Below are 15837 nucleotides of genomic sequence, written 5' to 3' on the forward strand. Positions count from 1 at the left end.
TAATATGTTCCTACTTAACATGTGCTTTCTAGCTAAACTCATAATCCACTAGGTTTTCTGGACAAGTTAACACAAGCCATCAAGAATATAAATCTCCAGTTTCGATCACCCACATGGTAGCTGCAAGTATCTCTTAAGGAAAAAAAATATGTTACTAGATTTAAACAGAAATATTCCCAATACACAATGCCAAAAATAGTCCCCAGGAGGGAAATAACTACTATTTTAATGTCCATGAAAATAAACTAACCAATGAGTTAACATTACGAAACAGGGAGACTAAGGAAACAGAACTCTGGATACCCCATTTTGACATCTAATACCAGATGTCTAAGACACTAATACTCCTTCCCTCCCCCATGATGCCACACTCTTCTCCACAATTCCACCAAAATATCAAATGAGCCTATCTGTATGCCTTACTATTGCATTAGAAGAACCTAATGAATCGGCATGTTTTTTCTCCCCCAGATAATATATTTCTATTTTAATGGAGACTGTCTGAATACGTTGGTAAACAGTGCTTCCACAATACAAACCAGCTGCAAGAATTGTTGACTAACAAATACTTACTAAACATTCACTCAGTTTTGGAAATGAGAATTCAGTAATAAACAAGAAAGGCAGACTCTCCACCCGTAAATGCTTATATAACAGTGATGTAGTGAGTATATAAGGAAACAAAGTAAGGTAACTCAGAATTGTGGGGACAAGGACAGGAAAAACATGCTTTCTGATATCAAAAGAAATAAAAAAAACAATGAAATAAGGAAAGGCATAAATAAATACAAAAACATGCAATAGAAGAAACTAATTATCTGTATAAATGACACACCCTGAGAGATTAGTTGCTAGATACTAATAATGCTCTTAAAATACAGTCAAGAACGCTAGGTAGGGTATTTCTCCAAAAGTCTTTCAACTAATATGCATTAAAATATGTCTGAGATATACATGAGCAAGATGAAAGAATAAGAAACCCAAGACTCTTTTCTACCACAGAGACACCAATTCAACAATATATGGATAAAGAGACCTTCAAGATGGCGGAGGATGGGCTTCACTGGTGGCGCAGTAGTTGAGAATCCACCTGCCGATGCAGGGGACACGGGTTCGTGCCCTGGTCTGGGCAGAGCCCACATGCCGTGGATCGACTAGGCCGTGAGCCACGGCCGCTGAGCCTGTGGGTCCGGAGCCTGTGCTCCACAACGGGAGAGGCCACAACAGTGAGAGGCCCGCATACCACAATGAAGAGTAGCCTCTGCTTGCTGTAACTAGAGAAAGCTTGTGTGCATCAACAATGACCCAAGGCAGCCAAAAATAAAAAAAAAAAGATGGCAGAGGAGTAAGACGTAGAGGTCACCTTCCTCCCTATAATACATCATAAATACATCTACACGTGGAACAACTCCTACAGAACACCTAATGAACACTGTCAGAAGACCTCAGACTTCCCAAAAGGCAAGAAACTCCCCACGTAACTGGGGAAGGCAAAAGAAAAAAACAGAGACAAAAGAATAGGGACGAGACCTGCACCTCTTGGAGGGAGCTGTGAAGGAGGAAAAGTTTCCACACTAGGAAGCCCCTTCGTGGGCAGACTGTGGGTGGCAGGTGCGGGGGGAGTTTTGGAGCCACAAAGGAGAGCACAGAAACAGGGGTGCAGAAGGCAAAGTGGAGAGATTCCCACACAGAGGATCGGTGGTGACCAGCACTCACCAGCCTGAGAGGATTGTCTGCTCACCCACCGAGACAGGTCGGGGCTGGGAGCTGAGGTTCCGGCTTCGGAGGTCAGATCCCAGGGAGGGGACTGGGGTTGGCTGCGTGAAAACAGCCTGAAGGGGCTAGTGCACCACAGCTACCTGGGAGGGAGCCCGGGCAGAACGCTGGAACTGACTAAGTGGCAAGAGACCATTGTTTCAGGGTGCACGTTGAGAGGGGATTCAGAGCACCACCTTAAGGAGCTCCACAGATGGGTGCCAGCCATGGATATCAATGCAGACACCAGAGAGGGGTAGGAAATGCTAAGGCTGCTGCTGCAGCCACCAAGAAGCCTGTGTGCAAGCACAGGTCACTATCCACACCTCCCCTCCCGGGAGCCTGTGCAGCCCGGCACTGCCAGGGCCCCTTGATCCAGGGGCAACTTCCCTGGGAGAACACACAGTGTGCCTCAGAATGTTGCAATGTTACAGTGGCATCTGCTGCCGCAGGCTCACCCCGCATTCCATACCCTGCCCACCCCCCAGCCTGAGTGAGCCAAAGACTGCTAATCAGCTGCTCATTTAACCCCGTCCTGTCTGGGCAGGAACAGATGCCTTCAGGCGACCTACACACAGAGGCAGGGCCAATCCAAAGATGAACACCAGGAGCTGTGTGAACAAAGAAGAGGGAGGGAAATTTCTTCCAGCAGCCTCAAGAGCAGCAGATTAAATCTCTACAATCAATAAGATGTACCCTGCATCTGCTGAATACCTGAATAGAAAATGAATCATACCAGATTTGAGGCGGTGGTCTGTGGGAGCAACTGTAGACTTGGAGTTTGCTGTATGCGACTAACTGGTTTCTGGTTTTATGTCTATCTTAGCTTACTACTTAGAGTTTATTATCCTTGGTAGATTTGTTTATTGACTTGGTGGCTCTGTTACTTTATTTTTTATATATAGATATTTTTCCTTCTCTTTTTGTGACTGTGTAGGTGTATGCTTCTTTGTGTGATTTTGTCTATATAGCTTTGTTTTACCATTTCTCCTAGGCTTAAGTAGGTTTGGTTTTTCTGTTTCTTTTTAATAGAGCTTTTAGCACATGTAATCATAAGTGGATTTGATTTTTGGTTTGGTTGCTCTCTCTTTCTTTTTTAATACTATAATTTTTTTTAATTTTTAATAATATATTTTATTTTTTATTTTAATAACTTTTATTTTATTTATTTTTCTTTCTTTTTTCTCAGTTTTCTTCTGAACCATATGGCTGACAGGGTCATGGTGCTCTGGCCAGATGTCAGGCCTGTGCCTCTGAGGTGGGAGAGCTGAGATCAGGGCACTGGTGCACCAGAGACCTCCCAGCTCCACTTAATATCAAACAGCAAAAGTTCTCCCAGAGATCTCTATCTCAACACAAAGATGCAGCTCCACCCAATGACCAGCGAGGTAGACTACTGGACACGCTATGTCAAACAACTAGCAAAACAGGAAAAGAACAACACCCATTGGCAGAGAGGCTGCCTAAAACCATAAGGTAACAGACACCCCAAAATACACCACTGGATGTGGTACTGCCCACGAGAAAGACAAGATCCAGCCTCATCCACCTGAACACAAGCACCAGTGTCCTCCATTAGTAAGCCTACACAACCCACTGAATCAACCTTAGTCACTGGAGGCAGACACAAAAATCAATGGGATATACGAAGCAGCAGCCTGTGAAAAGGAGACCACACAGAGTAAGTTAAGCAAAATGAGAAGACAGAGAAAAACACAGCAGATGAAGGAGCATGGTAAAAACTCAACAGAACAAACAAATGAAGAGGAAATAGGCACTCTACCTGAAAAGGAATCAGAGTAATGAGAGTAAAGATGATCCATAATCTTGGAAATAGAATGTAGAAAATACCAGAAGTGACTAACAAGGACCTAGAAGAAGTAAAGAGCAAACAAACAATGATGAACAACAAAATAAATGAAATTAAAAATTCTCTAGAATGAATCAATAGCAGAATAAATGAGGCAGAAGAACGGATAAGTGACCTGGAAGATAAAATAGTGGAAATAATGACTGCAGAGCAGAATAAAGAAAAAAGAAAGAAAATAATTGAGGACAGTCTTACAGACCTCTGGGACAACATTAAATGCCCCAACATCCAAATTATACGGGTCCCAGAAGAAGAAGAGAAAAAGAAAGGGACTGAGAAAATACTTGAAGACATTATAGTTGGAAACTTACCTAATATGGGAAAGGAAATAGTCACTCGAGTCTAGGAAGTGAAGAGAGTCCCATAAAGGATAAATTCAAGGAGAAACACACCAAGACACACATTAATCAAACCATGAAAAATTAAATAAAAAGAAAAATTATTAAAAGCAACAAGGGTAAAACAACAAATTACATACAAGGTAATCCCCATAAGGTTAACAGCTGATCTTTCAGCAGAAACTCTGCAAGCCAGAAGGGAGTGGCAAGGCATACTTAAAGTGATGAAAGGGAAAAACCTAAAACCAAGATTACTCTACACAGCAAGGATTTCATTCAAATTCGATGGAGAAATTAAAACCTTTAGAGGCAAGCAAAAGCTAAGAGAATTCAGCACCACCAAACAAGCTTAAGAACAAATGCTAGAGGAACTTTTCTAGGCAGGAAACACAAGAGAAAGAAAAGACATACAATAACAAAACCAAAACAATTAAGAAAATTGTACTAGGAACATACATATCAAAAATTACCCTAAATATAAATGTATTAAATGCTCCCACAAAAGACATAGACTGGCTGAATGCATACAAAAACAAGACCCATATATATGATGTCTACAAGAGTTCCACTTCAGATCTAGGGACACATACAGACTGAAAGTGAGGGGATGCAAAAAGGTATTCCATGAAAATGAAAATCAAAAGAAACCTGAAGTAGCAATTCTCATATAAGACAAAATAGACTTTAAAATAAAGACTATTACAAGACACAAAGAAGGACACTACATAATGATCAAGGCATCAAACCAAGAAGAAGATATAACTACTGTAAATATTTATGCACCCAACATAGGAGCACCTCAATACATAAGGCAAATACGGACAGCCATAAAAGGGGAAATTGACAGTAACACAATAATAGTAGGGGATTTTAACAGCCCACCTTCACCAATGGACAGATCATCCAAAATGAAAATAAATAAGGAAGCACAAGCTTTAAATTATACATTATACAACATGGACTTAATTTATATTTATAGGATATTCCATCCAAAAACAACAGAATATATGTCTTCTTAAGTACTCATGGAACATTCTCCAGGATAAATCATATCTTGGGACAAAAATCAAGCCTTGGGAGGGAGGAGCTGCAAGATGGCATAAGAGTAAGATGCAGAGATCACCTCCCCTCAAATACATGAGAAATACATCTACACATGGAACAACTCCTACAGAACACCTACTGAACACTGGCAGAAGACCTCAGACCTCCCAAAAGGCAAGAAACTCCCCACATACCTGGGTAGGGCAAAAGAAAAATGAATAAACAGAGACAAAAGAATAGGGATGGGACCTGCACCAGTGGGAGGGAGCTGTGAAGGAGGAAAGGTTTCCACACACTAAGAAGCCCCGTCATGGGCGGATACTGTGGGTTGCGGAGGGGGAAGCTTCAGAGCCATGGAGGAGAGTGCAGCAACAGGGGTGCAGAGGGCAAAGCAGAGAGATTCCTTCACAGAGGATCGGTGCCGACCAGCACTCACCAGCCCGAGAGGCTTGTCTGCTCACCCGCCGGGGTGGGTGGGGACTGGGAGCTGAGGCTCCCGCTTCACAGGTCGGATTCCAGGGAGAAGACTGGGGTTGGCTGCATGAACACAGCCTGAAGGGGTCTAGTATGCCACAGCTAGCCGGGAGGGAGTCCAGGAAAAAGGCTGGACCTGCCAAAGAGACAGGAGACTTTTTCTTGCCTGTTTGTTCCCTGGTGCGCAAGGAGAGGTGATTAAGAACGCTGCTTAAAGGAGTTCCAGAGAGGGGAGTGAGTCGCAGCTATCAGCGCAAACCTCAGAGACGGACATGGGACGCTAAGGGTGCTGCTGCTGCCACCAAGAAGCCTGTGTGAAAGCACAGGTCACTATCGACACCTCCCCTCCTGGGAGCCTGTGCAGCCCGCCACTGCCAGGGTCCTGTGATCCAGGGACAACTTCCCCAGAAGAACACACGGCGCAACTCAGGTTGGTACAATGTCATGCTGGCCTCTGCAGCAGCAGGCCCACCCCCACATCTGTACCCCTCATTCTCCACTCCCTGAGTGAGCCACAGCCCCCAAATCAGCGGCTCCTTTAAACCCGTCCTGTGTGAGCGAATAACAGATGCCCTCAGGCAACCTACATGCAGAGGCAGATCCAAATCCAAAGCTGAACACCTGGAGTTGTGCAAACAAAGAAGAGAAAGGGAAATCTCTCCCAGCAGCCTCTGGAGCAGTGGATTAAATCTCCACAATCAACTTGATGTACCCTGCATCTGTGGAATACCTGAATAGACAATGAATCATCCAAATTGAGGAGGTGGACTTTGGGAGCAACAAAATATATATATTTTCCCGCCTTTTTCCCTTTTTGTGAATATGTATGTATATGCTTCTTTGTGTGATTTTGTCTGTATAGATTTGCTGTTACCATTTGTCCTAGAGTTCTGTATGTCCGATTCTTTTGTTTTTTTTCTTTCTTTTACCAAAGAAAATTTGTTTTTCTTAATAAATATTTTTTATTTTAATAACTTTTAAAATTTTACTTTATTTTATCTTCTTCTTTCTTTCTTTCTATTATTTCTCCCTTTTATTCTGAGCCATGGGGAGGACAGGCTCTTGGTACTCCAGCCAGGTGTCAGAGCTGAGCCACTGAGGTGGGAGAGCAGAGTTAAGGACATTGGACAATCAGAGAACCCTGGACCCATTTAATATCAAAAGGGGAAAGCTCTAGCACAGATCTCCATCTCAACGCCAAGACGCAGCACCACTGAATGACCAGCAAGCTACACTGCTGGGCACCCTATGCCAAACAACTAGCAAGACACGAACACAACCCCACCCATTAGCAGAGAGGCTGCCTAAAATCATAATAAGTCCACAGACGTCCCAAAACACATCACAAAACGTAGACTTGCCCAACAGAAAGACAAGATCTGGAATCATACACCAGAACACAGGCGCTAGACCCCTACACCAAGAAGCCTACAAAAAACACTGAACCAATCTTAGCCACTGGGGACAGACACCAAAAACAACGGAAACTACGAACGTGCAGCCTGCAAAAAGGAAACCCGAAACACAGTAAGTTAAACAAAATGAGAAAACAGAGAAACACACAGCAGATGAAAGAGCAAGGGAAAAGCCCACCAGACCTAACAAACGAAGAGGAAATAGGCAGTCTACCTGAAAAAGAATTCATAATAATAATAGTAAAGATGATCCAAAATCTTGGAAATAGAAATGAGAAAATAAAAGAAACGTTTAACAAGGACATAGAAGAACTAAACAGCAAACAAACAGAGGTGAACAACACAATAAATGAAATTAACAATTCTCTAGAAGGGATCAATAGCAGAATAACTGAGGCAGAAGAATGGATAACTGATCTGGAAGATAAAAGAGTGGAAATAACTACTGCATAACAGAATAAAGAAAAAGAATGAAAAGAATTGAGGACAGTCTCAGAGACATGTGGGACAACATTAAATGCACCAATGTTCGAATTATAAGGTCCCAGAAGAAGAGAAAAAGAAACGGACTGTGAAAATATTAGAAAAGATTAGAGTTGAAAACTTCCCTAATATGGGAAAGGAAATAGTTAGTCAAGTCCAGGAAGAACAGAGAGTCCCATACAGGATAAATCCAGGAGAAACACGCCAAGACACATATTAATCAAACTATTAAAAATTAAATACAAAGAACAAATATTAAAAGCAGCAAGGGAAAAACAACAACTAACCCATAAGGTAATCCCCATAAGGTTAACAGCTGATCTTTCAGCAGAAATTCTGAAAGGCAGAAGGGAGTGGCAGGACATATTTAAAGTGATGAAAGAGAAAAACCTAGAAACATTATTCTACACAGCAAGGATCTCATTCAGATTTGACGGAGAAATTAAAAGCTTTACAGACAATCAAAAGCTAAGAGAATTCAGCACCACCAAACCAGCTTTACAGCAAAAGTTAAAGGAACTTCTATAGGCAGGAAACATAAGAGAAGGAAAAGACCTACAATAACAAACCCAAAACAATTAAGAAAATGGAAATAGGAACATACATATAGGTAATTACCTTAAATGTAAATGGATTAAATGCTCCAACCAAAAAACATAGACTGGCTGAATGTACACAAAATCAAGACCCGTATATATGCTGTCTACAAGGGACCCACTTCAGATCTAGGGACACATACAGACTGAAAGTGAGGGGATGGAAAAAGCTATTCCATGCAAATGGAAATCAAAAGAAAGCTGGAGTAGCAATTCTCATATCAGACAAAATAGACTAAAACAAAGACTATTACAAGAGACAAAGAAGGACATTACATAATGATCAAGGGATCAAACCTAAAAGAAGATATAACATATGAAAATATTTATGCACCCAACAAAAGAGCACCTAAATACATAAGGCAAATACTAACAGCCATAAAAGGGGAAATAGACAGCAACACAATCATTGTAGGGGACTTTAACACCCAACTTTCACCAATGGACAGATCATCCAACATGAAAATAAATAAGGAAACACAAGCTTTAAATGGTACATTAAACAAGATGGACTTAATTGATATTTATAGGACATTCCATCCAGAAACTACAGAATACACATTCTTCTCAGGTGCTCATGGGACATTCTCCAGGACAGATCGAATCTTTGGTCACAAATCAAGCCTCGGTACATTTAAGAAAATTGAAATCATATCAAGTATCTTTTCTGACCACAATGCTATGAGCCTAGATATCAATTACAGGAAAAAAATCTGTAAGAAATACAAACACATGGAGGCTAAACAACACATTACTTAATAACGAAGTGATCACTGAAGAAATCAAAGAGGAAATCAAAAAATACCTGGAAACAACTGACAGTGAAAACACAACGACCCAAAACCTATGGGATGCAGCAAAAGAAGTTCTAAGAGGGAAGTTTATAGCAATACAAGCCTACCTTAAGAAACAAGAAACATCTCAAATAACCTAACCTTACACCTAAAGCAATTAGAGAAAGAAGAAGAAAAAAACGCCAAAGTTAGCAGAAGGAAAGAAATCATAAAGATCAGATCACAGATAAATGAAAAAGAATTGAAGGAAACGATAGCAAAGATCAATAAAGTTAAAAGATGGTTCTTTGAGAAGATTAAAAAAATTGATAAACCATTAGCCAGACTTATCAAGAAAAAAAAGGGAGAAGACTCAAATCAATAGAATTAGAAACGAAAAAAGGAGAAGTAACAAATGACACTTCAGAAATACAAAGGATCATGAGAGATTACTACAAGCCACTATATGCCAATACAATGGGCAACCTGGAAGAAATGGAAATTCTTAGAAATGCACAACCTTCTGAGACTGAACCAGGAAAAAAAGAACATATGAATAGACCAATCACAAGCACTGAAATTGAAACTGTGATTAAAAATCTAACAAAAAAGCCCAGGACAATATGGATTCACAGGCAAATTCTATCAAACATTTAGAGAAGAGCTATCACCTATCCTTCTCAAACTCTTGTAAAATAGAGCAGACAGAGGAACACTCCAAACTTCATTCTACAAGGCCACCATCACCCTGATACCAAAACCAGACAAAGATGTCACAAAGAAAGAAAACTACAGGCCAGTATCACTGATGAATATAGATACAAAAATCCTCAACAAAAATCTTGCAAACAGAATTCAGCAACACATTAAAATGATCATACACCATGATGAAGTAGGTTATATCCCAGGATTGCAAGGATTCTTCAATATACATAAATCAATCAATGTGATAAACCATATTAAGAAATTGAAGGAGAAAAGCCATATGATCATCTCAATAGGTGCAGAAAAAGCTTTCAACAATATTCAACACCCATTTATGATAAAAACCATCCAGAAAGTAGGCATACAGGGAACTTACCACAACATAATAAAGACATATATTACAAACCCACAGCCAACATCATTCTCAATGGTGAAAAACTGAAACATTTCTCCTAAGATCAGGAACAAGACAAGGTTGTCCACTCTCACCACTATTATTCAACATAGTTTTGGAAGTTTGAGCCACAGCAATCAGAGAAGAAAATGAAATAAAAGGAATCCAAATCAGAAAAGAATGAGTAAAGATGTCACAGTTTGAAGATGACATGATACTATACATAGAGAATCCTAAAGATGCTACCAGAAAACTATTGGAGCTATTCAATGAATCTGGTAAAGTAGCAGCGTACAGAATTAATTCACAGAAATCTCTTACAATCCTATACACTAATGATGAAAAATCTGAAAGAGAAATTAAGGAAACATTCCCATTTACCATTGCAATGAAAAGAATAAAATACCTAGGAATAAACCTACTTAAGGAGAAAAAAGACCTGTATGCAGAACACTGTAGGACACTAATGAAAGAAATTAAATATGATACAAACAGATGGAGAGATATACCATGTTCTTGGATGGGAAAAATGAGCATTGTGAAAATGGCTATACAACCCAAAGCAATCTACAGATTCAGTGCAATCCCTATCAAACTACCACTGGCATTTTTCACAGAACTAGAACAAAAAATTTTACAATTTATATGGAAACACAAAAGACCCCAAATAGCCAAAGCACTCTTGAGAAAGAAAAACGGAGCTGGAAGAATCAGGCTCCCTGACTCCAGACTATACTACAAAGCTACAGTAATCAAGACAGTATGGTACTGGCACAAAAACAGAAATATAGATCAATGGAACCTGATATAAAGCCCAGAGATTAACCCACGCACCTATGGTCACCTTATCTTTGATAAAGGAGGCAAGAATATACAATGGAGAAAAGACAGCCTCTTCAATAAGTGGTGCTGGGATAACTGGACAGCTACATGTAAAAGAATGAAATTAGAATGCTTCCTAACACCGTACGAAAAAATAAACTCAAAATGGATTGAAGACCTAAATGTAAGGCCATACACTATAAAACACTTATAGGAAAACATAGGAAGAACACTATTTGACATAAATCACAGCAAGATCTTTTTGTAACCCAACTCCTAGAGTTATGAAAATAACAACAAAAATAAACCAATGAAACCTAATTAAATTTAAAATCTTTTCCACAGCAAAGAAAATCATAAACAAGACGAAAAGACAACCCTCAGAATGGGAGAAAAGATTTGCAAATGAAGCACCTGACAGGAATTAAACTGCAAGTTTTACAAACAGCTCATGCAGCTCAATATCAAATAAAAGGAATAACGCATTCAAAAAATGGGCTGAAGACCTAAATAGACATTTCTCCAAAGAAGACGTTCAGGTGGCCAACAAAAACCTGTAAAGATGCTCAACATCACTAAATTTTTGGGAAATGCAAATCAACACTACAGCGAGGTATCACCTGACACCAGTCAGAAGGGCTATCATCAAAATCGCTACAAACAATAAATGCTGGAGAACATGTAGAGAAATGGGAACCCTCTTGTACTGTTTGTGAGAATGTAAATACATACAGCCACTGTGGAGAACAGTATGAAGGCTCCTTAGAAAACTAAAAATAGAACTACCATATGGCCTAGCACTCCCACTACTTGGCAGATACCCTGAGAAAACTATAATTCAAAAAAACACATGCACCACAATGTTCACTGCAGCACTAATTACCATGGCCAGGATATGGAAGCAAACTAAATGTGCATTGACAGATGAATGGAAAAAGAAGATGTGGTAATAGCAGAGGGAGGAACACTCTCAAACTCATTCTATGAGGCCACCATCACCCTGATAGCAAAACCAGACAAAGATGTCACAAAGAAAGAAAACTACAGGCCAATATCACTGATGAACATAGATGTAAAAATCCTCAACAAAATACTAGCAAACAGAATCCAACAGCATATGAAAAAGATCATACACCATGATCAAGTGGGGTTTATCCAAGGAATCCAAGGATTCTTCAATATACGCAAATCAATCAGTGTGATATACCATATTAACAAGCTGAAGGAGAAAAACCATATGATCTTCTCAAGTGATGCAGAGAAAGCTTTTGACAAAATTCAACACCCATTTAAGATAAAAACCCTGCAGAAAATAGGCATAGAGGGAACTTTCCTCAACATAATAAAGGCCATATATGACAAACCCACAGCCAATATCACCCTCAATGGTGAAAAACTGAAACCATTTCCACTAAGATCAGGAACAAGACAAGGTTGCCCACTCTCACCACTATTATTCAACATAGTTTTGGAAGTCTGAGCCACAGCAATCAGAGAAGAAAAAGAAATCAATGGAATCCAAATTGGAAAAGAAGAAGTAAAGCTGTCACTGTTTCCAGATGACATGATACTATACACAGAGTATCCTAAAGATGCTACCAGAAAACTACTAGAGCTAATCAATGAATTTGGTGAAGTAGCAGGATACAAAATTAATGCACAGAAATCTCTAGCATTCCTATACACTAATGATGAAAAATCTGAAAGTGAAATTAATAAAACACTCTCATTTACCATTGCAACAAAAAAATAAAATATCTAGGAATAAACCTACCTAAGGAGAAAAAAGACCTGTATGCAGAAAATTATAAGACACTGATGAAAGAAATTAAAGATAATACAAATAGATGGAGAGATATACCATGTTCTTGGATAGGAAGAATCAATATTGTGAAAATGACTATACTACCCAAAGCAATCTACAGATTCAATGCAATCCCTATCAAACTACCACTGGCATTTTTCACAGAACTAGAACAAAAAATTTCACAAATTGTATGGAAATGCAAAAGACACCGAATAGCCAAAGCAATCTTGAGAATGAAACACAGAGCTGTAGGAATCAGGCTCCCTGACTTCAGACTATACTACAAAGCTACAGTAATCAAGACAGTATGGTACTGGCACAAAAACAGAAATATAAATCAATGGAACAGGATAGAAGGCCCAGAGATAAACCCATGCACGTATGCTCACCTTATCTTTGATAAAGGAGGCAAGAATATACAATGAAAAAGAAACAATTATCTTGCATCCTGTTTGACATAGTTTCACTTGATTATTTGTTTTTGATCTTTTATGGTTTAAGAGCACAGAATATAAATGTAAAACTTAGCAGGAAAAATGTTGATTTTTATGGATTCTAATATTCTGTTTTCCATCTTAGGTGGTAGAAGAAAATGGGATTCGAAAAATTAGCATTGTGTCTCAGACAATTGACTACCACATGATCATGTCTGCTCTTCTACAACAAGTATCACACTTCATTGCACCAACTTCTCCTTTGTATCCACAAGCCCCTCAACTGATATATCCCTCAGCTCAAGGGGAATTTCCACCACCTTACATCCAAGAGCCTGTGTCACAGCAGCTGCCACCACCACTGCTGCCACCACCACCACCACCACTGCCACCAAGAGCAGCAACATTTATATACCATGAGCAGCATCGTAGTATATAATTTTCTTAAACAGGAGATATTTTGAGTTTAAAATTAACAGCTTTGGGAAATTATTAAAATTTAAAAAGTAGAAGATAGTAACATTTCCATGAATGATTGCATTTCATGCATATATATTAGGATGGATGATAATATGTACTGGTTTGTGTCTTAGGCAAAATGCCCATAAACAGAATTTTCTATAACCTTTTTGTACTTTGATATAGCATGTGATTTATGATATTTATTTTACTGACTGGGTCTATAAAATCATATTGAAAAATCATAAAAGAATGTTTTCATTATTAATGCCATACAGTGGGAATATAAAGGACACAGTCATCTTAGGATCTTAAAATTTGGAAGTGGAGTTACTCCCAAGGAAAACACTGTCTCTATTTGCTCATGTTTTTCTTTCTGTATATTTCAATATATAATGCATACACACACACACACACACACCTCATATCTGTATTAAAGCAAAGTAGAAAAATTTTTTGAAGTAAAGCATGGTTTATCAGTGCTTTTTGGTGGTTTGAAACAAAGATTTAAAAGATATTGAGATATTATAATTATTAAACAGCATTCCATTATCTCTTTTAGAAACCCATTCCCATGGAAGAGCAAATTATAACCATCTTGACGAAAGGGCTGCTAAAACGCAAGAATGTATGAAGAAAAAAATGAAAGAACGCCAAACTGGTGGACACAAGAATGGCTGTATGATTACCGAAAGCTCATTGATTTTGAACAAAGTTAATGATTTTTCCAGTATTCCTGGTACTCCAAGCACTTACAGTGTAGACTATGCTCCAAGCACCTACACTTGACAGTACTTCAAGCACCTACACTGTGGACAACACTTCCAGCATTTACACTGTAGACAGTGCTCCAAGTACCTACACTGTTGACAATACTCTGGGCACCTATACTGTGGACAATGTTCTGAACATTTACACTGCTGACAATACTCCTACTACTCACACTACTGACCACCCTCCAAGCACTTATATCATTGACAATACTCCCTACAATTCTTCCACTGACCATGCTCCTAATGCTTCCACCACAGATACTGCTCTGCACCCTTCCACCACTGATAATGGTGTTCAGAGCCCTTCCAGCACTAATTATGCCTCTGAGACTTCCACTTCTGACAGTACTCCCACACCATCACCTATTGACAGTACTCCAAGCTCTTCCATTTCTGACAATGCTCCCAACACTCCCATCTCTGAAAGTCCTCCCAGTACTTCTGCCACTGATGGTGCTCTCAATACAGCCAGTGCTGCCAGCACTTCCAATGCTGCTAGTGATTATGTTGAAACTAGTCATGGAAACAAATGGAGTGATACGGAAAGCAGAGACATCAAACAGAAACCAGGTGGAAAACGAAGCAAGAGCCCATCATCAAATACTGCAGAAAAAGGTAAGGTGAGGAATTTGGTTGTGTCGACAATGAACAGACATCTTAATGTTTACGAATCTTGGTGCATTTTAAATATCTAGGTGCCATTTTCTGCTTCCATTTCCTCTTGTCTTCTTTGTACCGTTACCTCTAAATTCTTAACAAAACCACAAATTAAGCTGTCTTTTTAAATTATGGAGAAATGACCATCCTCATACAAAATGTGTCAGGTATCTTACGTACACACCACATAACTTTTTCTAGTTGTCTGCCAGTAAAACATTGCAAATTACTCTATCATCCTAACAAGTTCACATGATTTTATTTAAATTGGGGACTTTGGTTCATCTTTTGTTAGAGCTTATTTAATAGTATACACTTTAGACTGCTCTCTTCTTTTAAAACTTTTAATGTAGGGCTTCCCTGGTGGCACAGTGGTTGAGAGTCCACCTGCCGATTCAGGGGACATGGGTTCGTGCCCTGGTCCAGGAGGATTCCACATGCCGCGGAGCGGCTGGACCCGTGAGCCATGGCCGCTGAGCCTGCACGTCCAGAGCCTGTGCTCCACAACGGGAGAGGCCGCAACAGTGAGAGGCCTGCATACTCCAAAAAAAAAAAAAACCTGCAAAATAAAAAAACTTTTAATGTAAATTGCTAATAGGTGTTAGTAGATCTCTTGGTGATAATGTATTTGTAGTTGGATAATAGACATCTAACTTCTTTCTCTTGTTTTTGGCAATGTAATATTTTGTTTTGGGGTGCTTTTCTACTTTTAGAATGCAGAACAGAACATGGAAAGTCATGCTGTTTCAGCATTGAGAAGCCTGTAGTAAGTAACTAAAGTGAATATTTAAGTATTTCTTTTCATTTACTTTGTCACTGTAAAACATGTAAATTCACTGATATTTTTCTCTACCACAATTTTAATTTGAAGCCTTTACTTGGCTAAAATTTCATGATCTCCTTCAGCTATTCAATACATAAAAGATCCAGTGTTGCATTGTTAAAGATAATATTAATGGCTCATTGTTTAATCACAGTATTTAAGCACCTAATAAGAGAAGAATGATATACTTAGCATCAAACAAGCCTTAGGGAAAG

At 39.2% G+C, this 15837-nt stretch overlaps 1 protein-coding gene across 1 annotated transcript in view; it reads left to right on the top strand.

Moving 5' to 3' along the window:
- The first annotated feature begins 14135 nt into the window (after positions 1–14135).
- Positions 14136–15837, top strand: part of LOC103079622 (fibronectin type III domain containing protein 3C1-like) — a 50170-nt gene continuing 48468 nt past the window's right edge. The window contains 2 exon segments of the mRNA XM_082931335.1: positions 14136–14757; positions 15513–15565. Of these exon segments, the coding sequence (XP_082787461.1) occupies positions 14136–14757; positions 15513–15565 (675 nt within the window).

This window comes from Lipotes vexillifer, unplaced genomic scaffold, assembly GCF_000442215.2.
Source record: "Lipotes vexillifer unplaced genomic scaffold, Lipotes_vexillifer_v1.1 scaffold307, whole genome shotgun sequence".
NCBI lineage: Eukaryota > Metazoa > Chordata > Mammalia > Artiodactyla > Lipotidae > Lipotes > Lipotes vexillifer.